This window comes from Theobroma cacao, chromosome 1 (assembly GCF_053813885.1).
Source record: "Theobroma cacao isolate CCN51 chromosome 1, ASM5381388v1, whole genome shotgun sequence".
Lineage (NCBI taxonomy): Eukaryota > Viridiplantae > Streptophyta > Magnoliopsida > Malvales > Malvaceae > Theobroma > Theobroma cacao.
The window spans coordinates 5,093,852-5,103,084 of NC_142639.1; the positions used below are offsets into that span (position 1 = coordinate 5,093,852).

Below are 9,233 nucleotides of genomic sequence, written 5' to 3' on the forward strand. Positions count from 1 at the left end.
GGCTGCTTCTAATTTATTTGTTATTATTATTTTTAAATAAAAGAGTTAAGGCACGTATTTAACGTTAGGAATATTAACCATTTTTGAGAAAAAGAATGACATCTTCTAGCTCATTAGGATTGAAGAGGGCCCCCATACAAGAAAACTTATCACGAGCAAACGACGTCGTTTAAAGGCCTGGCAGAGACGATTAGCTCTTAAGGTAACCCTGGGGCCACCATTGAGCTTCCACCTGTACGGCTTTGATCGCAAAACGTGAATCCTTTCCTCGCCGTATAAAGTTAACCACTGAAGAAAGGAACAGAGTCGGGAGAAACTTCTAGAAGAATAAAACAGACAGACGGATAGAGAGCGGGGGCGGAAAATAAGAAAACAGAAAATGGAGGAAGAGGAGCATGAGGTGTACGGAGGAGAAATACCCGATGAAGGAGAGATGGAAGGCGACTTGGACCCTCACAACGCCGATGTTGATATGTCCGCTGCCGATGACGACGCCGTCAAGGTAAATTAGAAAAAGTAAAAAGTAAAACCCTAGCTGAATCCTGTCTGTCGATTATTGTTCTTGTTGTTTGATTGTGGTAGGAACTGGATGAGATGAAGAAACGGTTGAAGGAAATGGAAGATGAAGCGGCGGCTCTCCGCGAAATGCAGGCCAAGGTTGAGAAGGAAATGGGTGCTGTTCAAGGTTTTTTGTTGGATTTCTATATGATTTGTTATTTATTCCGAAGTTATTCTGTGGATTTTATTATTTTTGTTGAATTTGATGCATTTATCGAAGCTAAAACTTCTAAATGGTTTTAAATTAAAAATAGAGTATTATTTCATTTTTCAGTGATTCTAGTGTGTTAGTTTATAAAGGTTTTAGTGGAGAACTCTAACCAAGAGTTATAATCTGGATTGCATTGAAGGTGCTGATTTGTGCTCACTACGATTTTAGAACTTTTGTTTCTAACCTCACTCGAAATTTAACATTTATACAATTTTTTTTCCTTTTATCAAATTTTAATCGGAATGTTGCACACAGATCCTGCTGGTGCAGTGGCTAATCAGGCGAGCAGAGAGGAAGCTGATTCACGATCAGTTTTTGTTGGCAATGTGAGAAAAGAATATCTTTTATTTATTTATTTTTTAAATTGTAACATTATTGTTTTTGTTGAAATAGCATCTGCATGGTGAACCTATTCTTGCATTCTCAACTTCAGTGATGTTTCTTAAAAACAATTTGTCTTTTACTATAACTTTTTTTTTTGTTTTATTGCTTGTTTAAGCTTGTGGATTAACATTTTAACATAGATTTATGTGTTAATCTGTTTCCTGTTTCCCCACGTCAAGTGTCTCCCATGAATCTACATGCTTTCATTGAATTCTTACATGTAGAAAATTTGAAGCATCATCATTTATATGAATTATAACAATTAGCATTATTTGGAAGAACAAAATCCAGACAAATGATCCATACATTAGTTTGTAAAGTTCCTCTTTAGCTGCAACTCCAAAAATAGGCGGAATGAATACACCTCTCTGTTATTCCTACATGATCTGTTGCAATTGGGAAGCATTTTCCCCACTTAATGGGCATGCTTTCCTACAGCTAACATTGATGGAGGGGACATCTCCATCCCTTCATTCTCTTCTTCTCTCTTCTCCTCCGTGCAGCATATGCCATGGTCACATTCCTGAAGTACTGATACCCTTTTGTAGTAATTCATGTTGCATAAATCTTTGTAAAATAAACCATGCAATCAAGTAATGTATACAAATGAATTATCATTTTATTCAAAACCCTTTTTGTCTCTCATCTTTCTCTTTGTTATGTTTTTTTAGATACCCATAGTAATGTTTATTTCTGACTACTGCATTTTATTTCTTTCTCTTCCTTTTCTTCGTCTATAGCTTAGCTAAATGGGTTCAATTTAATTGTCTATTAATTTCTTGTTGACTTTGGATCGGGTGTGGGTACCTTTCAGCTATAGAATCATGGTTTGACCTTTATGTCTTACTATGATCGCAGGGTTGTTAATTTTCCTCGAGTTCCCTGTATGTTATCGCTGGAATAGTTACATTATTTTTGAGGGTGGGCCAAAAGCTATTTTGATTTTGAATAGCCTTGTACATGAAAATGCTTTGTATGTGCTAAATTTTCAACAAGGAAATAAGAAAATGAGTGGGAAAAGTCAAATGTTTTCCTGCAGAGAAAGAACAAAAAGAAAAGGGAAAAGTCAAACGTTTTCCTGCAGAGAAAGAACAAAAAGAAAAGTAATGGAAGAACATGTTGAATGGGAAAAAAATGCAGAGAAATGTAAAAGAGAAGAGGAAAAGTTAAACAAAAAAACAGAAGAAAAAATATGAAAAAAAGGAAAGTGAAAAAAATCAATATGAGGGAATTTTAATCAGTTACACCTTCATGCACCAAATAAACTAAGCTTGGTTGGAGTGGATGGATGGAAGTAGCATGTGATTTAACATGCTTCGACTTCTTGCAAGGGATTTAATTTGCTTCTTTTGAAGAGCAAAGGCAAGTCAACGGTATGCAATCTAAGTTTCAAGAACCACGTTGCTGATGGTGGTGGTGGTGGTCATTGGAGCCTTACAAATTTGTGGTCATTTTTGCTGATGTGGTGAGAGGCATTTGTTCACTTCTTGTGTACCCTTAATCCCTTGTTTGCCTGTTATTCGCAGAAACATATTTACTGTGAGTTCTCGTAATAATTAGCTCTTTTAGTTGTTGTTGTGATTCTTTTTGGGGATTTACTTTAAGAATCAAGTCTTACCAATTTTTTTGGCATCCTAGTCATAACAAAATGTTTTGGTTAGTTTAGCAGAAGAGAACCCTTTTCTTGTTATTTACGTGCTGGTAAATATGTTTGGTTTTCATTAATCTGTGGGTTCTCTACCTTAATGTTTCCTTGCATTTTGGTGGCTATTCCCATATAATTGTGATTAAATTACTGATTTTCTTGGAATGTTATTGAACTTGATAATAATGCATATTATATATACAATTATATTCATCATGATAACATTTAGGGAATATGTTAACTTTTTTTTTGGATGGCGTGAGTATCTTAACTTACTGTCGCTCTTGAGATATTTCACAGGGAAAATTTGTCAAACAGCAGTTGAAAGGTGCCTGTTTGGTGTTTGGATTGTTGTGGGGTTCAATGGACATGTTAAATAGATATAATTCACTAAATGTATGATTTCATGTTCAAAAGTAAAATTTTGAGCGCCAGAAGATTGATATACTTTGACAAGCTGAATTAGCATACCTGAATTTGACATTGCCTAGACTTCCATAAAGAAAATTGTTAAAAAACTTTTTGGGCCTCTATAGTATCACATTGGCTGGACCACCCAAAAAAATTTTTCCTTAGTCAACATATTGTTTCCTCATCCTGTGCATCTGCACAAGGTTTAAGGTGAAAACATGGTGATAACCAGGCATGGATGTTCTAGATTTCAATCTTAAAATAAAAAAAATGGATGTTCTAGATTTCCTTTGTTACTGTCTGACTCACATTTCTTTTTGAAAACCTTGGGTCAAATTTTATTCTGCAGGTTGACTATGCATGCACGCCTGAAGAAGTGCAGCAGCATTTCCAATCATGCGGCACTGTGAACAGAGTGACTATTCTGACTGACAAGTATGGCCAACCTAAAGGTTTTGCTTATGTGGAGTTCCTGGAAGCAGAAGCCATTCAAGAGGCTCTGGTGCTAAATGAATCTGAATTACATGGCCGCCAATTGAAGGTTGCACATTTTCTTTAATGAATGTTAAGAAACTTATGAAGCCTGATGATCCTGATAATGAAAGCTTTGTGGTTGCTTCAGTGTCAAATTTCTACTAAATTTGTGTATTTCATGTGATATTCAGGTTTTGCCTAAAAGGACTAATGTTCCTGGGATGAAGCAATACCGTCCAAGGCGATTCAATGCTTATATGGGCTATCGGTTCAGGAGGCCCTATGTACCTCCTTATTTCTACTCTCCTTATGGATACGGGTATATTTCTTCTGGTGCATGGACTCTCCTCTGTTCACAGATTGCATTCTTTCTTTTCTCTTACCATGTTCTGCCCCCATCACATCTCATTGCAGGAAAGTTCCTAGGTTCAGGAGGCCAATGCGATATATGCCCTACTATTAGAAGACTGAGCTTGCTAGAACATATTACCAAATATGGATGGTTTCATCCAGGAAGTATGATTTTAACTGTTGAGAGGATATAAGCTGACATTTTTATTTCCTACATGCAATTTGTATAATGTATTATCAGCTGTATGACATTGCTAAGAGTATCAGAATTTCTAGTTTAAGAATTTAGACTATACCATATGATAATGGTACCGTGCAAGCAAGGTGTTTCAAGTTTTATGTTAGCACATCAGATAATCTCTTAGTTTACAAGCGATTCACGCATGGGAAGTATAAACTAAATCAACATATCTGATTGGTTGCTGACAGTTTATTGTTAACAGTTTCATTGTGGTTCTTATTTTATTGTTAGTGGTTGTTTTCTATTTCATGTTATTAGAGGTTGTGTCTCTATTTTTTCACTTTCTTGCTTTAAGGATGGTTATTCCACCAAGCTGTAGTTAAAAAGGCAGTGAAGTTAATAAAAGAGGGTTGTTCAAAATCTATTCAAGTTTTTGAGTACTTAATACTCAAGAGATTTGTAAGTTCTCTCTAACGAGCCAGCACTACAAACATAAGTCGAAAAAAAAAGCTTTTCACCCAAGTACCTAGCATACTTCAAACTAAACCAAATCTTTTCACACATCGTCTTATAACTCGATTTGTTTCAGGGATCGTATCATTTTAAATTTGTTTGTCATGTTTTCCTTGAATCATGATAGAGACCTTGAGGTTCTTAAAGTGATTAGGCAACAACCCTTGAAATACTTGGTGTAACTCTATTAATTGAGATTTAGAAGGTGTTCTTGTTATTGTCATTGGTAAAGTATCATTGTAGGTGAAATGAACATTATGCCTTACAGAGCTGAAAAGCTCCGTGAAGTCCTTGGTTTGGCTCGCGGGGCTAACGATGGAGAATGAGGACTGGGGAAGAAGTAAGAGGTTTGTGGGAGTAGTCATGGTTAGGGGTGTATAAATGCAAATCGAACTGAATTAAAGTGAGTTTGGTTTTTCGAGTTTGGTTAGTTTGATTTTTTGGATAACTTGATTATTAAAATTAATTCGGTTTGGTTTTGATTAAGAATTTTTTCAATTGAACTAATCGAATTAATCGAACTTGAATAATGATATAATGAAGTTTTCGTGTGAAAAATAAATTTATTTTAATTATTTATCATTATTTTTAATATTTGTTGTATTGATTTATAAAAAAAAGATAACATAAATAAATATATATAAACAAAAAAAAGAAATTTTTCAAGTTCGATTTTCAAAAATCAAACCGAATTAACTAAATTAATTCGATTTCGATTAATTTGATTATTTGTGAAATTTGATTTAATTTTGATTATTTTTAAACATTAGTTTGATTATTATATGTCTAAAATTGAACTAATCAAAATAATTGTTTGCTCAACGTTAATCATGGCTAGTGGGGCTAACAATGGAGAATGAGGACTGTTTGTCAAATTAGTACATGAAAGACATGAAAGTAGGAAAATGTGTCCAAGCGCAATATATGGAAAGCATGCACTCGAAAGGTTTATGCTTCCATTAACTTGCATTTCAAGTTGGGAAATTTACCATTTTATAAGAACATCTTTCACTACGCCAAATTTATTCACTAACAAATTATATCACCCTTGTTAATCGGAGATGATTGTTAAAGGCCCAAGGAAAGTCCAATTCTTTTGCTCCTAAGTCGCTCAGCAATGATGAAAGCCAGCTCCAGAGACTGAGAAGAATTAAGCCTTGGGTCACACAGTGTGCGGTAACATGAGCTTAGGTCATCATAAATCACTGTTGGAGACCCTCCAACGCACTCTGTCACGTCTTGCCCGGTCATTTCTAGATGGATGCCTCCAGGGTGACTGCCTTCTTGCTCATGGACATCGAAGAACGCTTGCACCTCAGCCTATCAGAAACAACATAATACTTATCGCACTGAACTAACAGGGACGAACATTGAACATTGTATAAATTGACTGCTGTGAGCAACATAGAGGGAGACAGTTACCAGAATTGCATCAAAGGCACGGGTTTTGAGTCCACATGGTGCCTCAATAGTGTTACCGTGCATTGGATCGCAGACCCAAGTGACAATGTGGCCTGCCCTACCAATTGCCCTCGTCAAATGGGGAAGCTTGACTCTCAAGTTGTCAGCTCCCATTCTCGTGATGATTGTTATTCTTCCTGGCTTGTTATGAGGATTCAGTATTCCAGTGAGCTTAACTAGTTCATTTGGATCCATCTTATCGCTAACCTGTAACACAAGTTTCACCTTCAGCCATTTCAATTTCTCAGGCAGAATGTTAACTCATGGTATATAACAAATTGACGTTATATCTAAAGCAACGAGAAAAAAGTAACCGTTCAAGGTTATTCAATTGCCTCAATGAGGATACCTTTATGGCTAGTGGATTGGCAATTCCTCTCAGAAACTCTACATGGGCACCATCCAGCCGCCGGGTTCGCTCCCCACACCAAACCATGTGAGCAGAGCAGTTATAGTACAGGCCAGAAGTTGAATCCAGCCTAGTTAGTGCCTGTTCATAAGGCAAAAGCAAGCACTCATGAGATGTCCAGAATTCAGTTGTTTTCATGATAGGATCGTCAACTGTGACTCCTGCAGCAGCCATGAATCCTAAGGCCTCATCAAGATGGTCAGCAAGTTCCTGGAATCTGTCAAATTTCCCCAAGAGAAAACACTTTCAAAATCCAAATTGGAATATTTTAGCACAAACTCAATCAAATTCACACCTAAAATTTAATAGTCATGTTTGGAATAATGTACTTTCGAACCAGTGCGCTGTTATTGACAACTCAAAAGGCAGTCATACTACCTTGTCTTTGAAAATTTAGGGTGCATCACATATCTTAAACATACGAAATTTTAAACCAAATGATAGCAATTTTCTTTGTTGTTTCTTATAGATTGATATAGATCAAAAGACATATAACTGTAACTTCGTAGCAAGTTTAGTCTTGGTCACCTGTCTCCCTGCTCAATATTCTTTGCAAAATCAAGATTCCAGTGGGCAACCCTCTGCATTACAGCGTACCCTCCACTAGCAAAGGCTCTAAGGAGGTTCAGAGTTGCTGCGGATTGAGTATAAGCCCTTATCATCCTCTGCGGGTCAGGAATTCTTGACTTATCAAAAACATGAGCATTCATGATGTCCCCCTTGTAACTTGGCAACTTCATTCCATTCTTCTCCTCAAATTCAGCAGAGCTTGGCTTAGCAAATTGTCCAGCCATTCTTCCCACCTTTAATAACCAACCCCAAAAATTGTCAATGATTCACTTCCAACTTCCCAAATCAACTAGGAAAGTAAAATAGAAAAGCAACCTCTACGATTCAAAATCATTATATGACGAGAAGAAATTAAAAACGACACACAAATAAGTAAAAGAATATCAATCAAATTAACCTTAACCACTGGCATTTGTCCACCATATGTAAGCACAACACCCATCTGGATCAGCAACATGAATGTATTCCGGATGTTGTTGGCGCTAAACTCCTCGAAGCTTTCGGCACAATCGCCACCCTGCAGCAAGAATGCCTTGCCCATGGCAGCCTCCGCCAGCCTCTCTTCCAAGTTCCTTGCTTCACCAGCAAATATTATAGGAGGAAACGACTCAATGGTCTTCAACACTGACTCCACCTTCTTCTCATCCCGGTAGTGAGGTAGCTGCAATATCTTCTTCGATTTCCAGCTATCCAATGTCCATTTCCTAGTGATGGATTGCGTAAATGTTGATGATTCCTTCACTGCTACTTGGTTTTTGGTGGACTCGGCTGCATGAACAGCAGTGATGGTTGGAAGAGATGTTGAATTCTTGTTGCTGGGAGGGAGAGCAAAAGTTGGTCGAGATTGATCCTTGGGTTTGGAAAAAGAGTTGGTGTTGCTGTAAAGAGACTTCGAAGAAAGAAGAGAGGTATTCATAAGAGCCATTTTTGCTCTAAGCAATGCAGTGAAGGGCTTTCAAAGAGCGAAAGACTGATGGCTCTTGAGAAAGAGAGACAGAATTTTCTTTCAAGAGCTTTAGAGAAAAAAAGTTTGATCGAGAGAGAAAGATTGATAAAGAATATTAATTTTTTTTTAGAAAGAATAGTAATATTTTTTAATGAATTAATTCATTTTTAATATCTATTTATAGATAAATTTATGACTATTTATCAAAAATTAACACTATCCGTAAAAGAATCATTATTAGGGGTGAACAAAATCAAACTAGACTAATTACTTATTTAAATCAAATGCAATTTGAGTAAAATGATTCGGTTTAATTAATTCATTAGATCAATTGATCCAAAATGTTTGGTCTAGTTTTTTAATCGGTTCTTAGTTTTAAAATTTTTAAACCAATCCATCCAAAAAACTAAACTAATTATATATATTAATATATATAATATTTTTTATATATATTAAGAAGAATTAATAGTAAATTTAATTAATAATATACTTAAAATATATTAATTTATCATATGTGCGTATACAAATTATAATTATAACAATTTAATTTTAGTTATATATTTATTTGTTTATAAATCTGTATTAATATGAAATTATAAGTTATATATTTTAAATGATATAACTTATATGTTAATATTATAATATATAATAGTAAATATCTTATATATTAATATGTTATGATTATTATACCTTAGTAATGTTTTGTAATATAAAATGTTATGAATATATATAATTGTATAAATATTATATATATATATTTAATTTATACATAAGTATTACTATAACTTATAATATTTATTTATTTGATTACACTTAATAACCTTATTAATTATCACCCAAGTTTTTATAATATATTTTTTATAATTAGTTATTATTTATACAAATTTTGATATAAAACATTATAACATATAAGTTGTGACATTAGTTTCATATATGCATAATAAAGTAATATATTATATATAGATACATATATTTAATTTTTATATATCAGTATTATTGTAACTTATAATAAACTTTATTTATATGATTACACTTAATAATTTTATTAGTTATCACTTTAAATTTTATAACATATTGTTTATAATTAGTTATTATTTATACAAACTTTGATATAAAAAT

The 9,233-nt window shown here is 34.4% G+C and overlaps 2 protein-coding genes across 2 annotated transcripts; one reads left to right on the forward strand and one right to left on the reverse strand.

The window, feature by feature from the left end:
* Positions 1–222: 222 nt before the first annotated feature.
* LOC18611531 (RNA-binding (RRM/RBD/RNP motifs) family protein) lies at positions 223–4,474 on the forward strand. Its single transcript, XM_007047826.3, has 6 exons — positions 223–502; positions 583–685; positions 1,025–1,095; positions 3,559–3,750; positions 3,875–4,002; positions 4,098–4,474. The coding sequence occupies exons 1-6, from the start codon at positions 380–382 to the stop codon at positions 4,144–4,146; spliced, it is 666 nt and encodes a 221-aa protein (XP_007047888.2). The 5' UTR covers positions 223–379; the 3' UTR covers positions 4,147–4,474.
* A 1,322-nt stretch (positions 4,475–5,796) lies between these two features.
* Positions 5,797–8,093, reverse strand: LOC18611532 (phospho-2-dehydro-3-deoxyheptonate aldolase 1, chloroplastic). The gene is made up of 5 exons (XM_007047828.3): positions 7,566–8,093; positions 7,127–7,401; positions 6,539–6,815; positions 6,151–6,396; positions 5,797–6,048 (listed from the first exon to the last, which is right to left on the reverse strand). The coding sequence occupies exons 1-5, from the start codon at positions 8,091–8,093 to the stop codon at positions 5,797–5,799; spliced, it is 1,578 nt and encodes a 525-aa protein (XP_007047890.3).
* Positions 8,094–9,233: the final 1,140 nt, after the last annotated feature.

What these genes read in the sequence shown, in the direction of transcription:
- LOC18611531 (XM_007047826.3), top strand. Translation starts at nt 380, where the DNA reads ATGGAGGAAGAGGAGCATGAGGTGTACGGAGGAGAAATACCCGATGAA. An exon ending in TACATGGCCGCCAATTGAAG is followed by an intron (nt 3,751 to 3,874) that starts GTTGCACATTTT and finishes TGTGATATTCAG; the next exon opens with GTTTTGCCTAAAAGGACTAA. An exon ending in TACTCTCCTTATGGATACGG is followed by an intron (nt 4,003 to 4,097) that starts GTATATTTCTTC and finishes ATCTCATTGCAG; the next exon opens with GAAAGTTCCTAGGTTCAGGA.
- LOC18611532 (XM_007047828.3), bottom strand. Translation starts at nt 8,093, where the DNA reads ATGGCTCTTATGAATACCTCTCTTCTTTCTTCGAAGTCTCTTTACAGC. An exon ending in AATATTGAGCAGGGAGACAG is followed by an intron (nt 6,816 to 7,126) that starts GTGACCAAGACT and finishes GAAATTTGACAG; the next exon opens with ATTCCAGGAACTTGCTGACC. An exon ending in GTGCCTTTGATGCAATTCTG is followed by an intron (nt 6,049 to 6,150) that starts GTAACTGTCTCC and finishes TGTTTCTGATAG; the next exon opens with GCTGAGGTGCAAGCGTTCTT.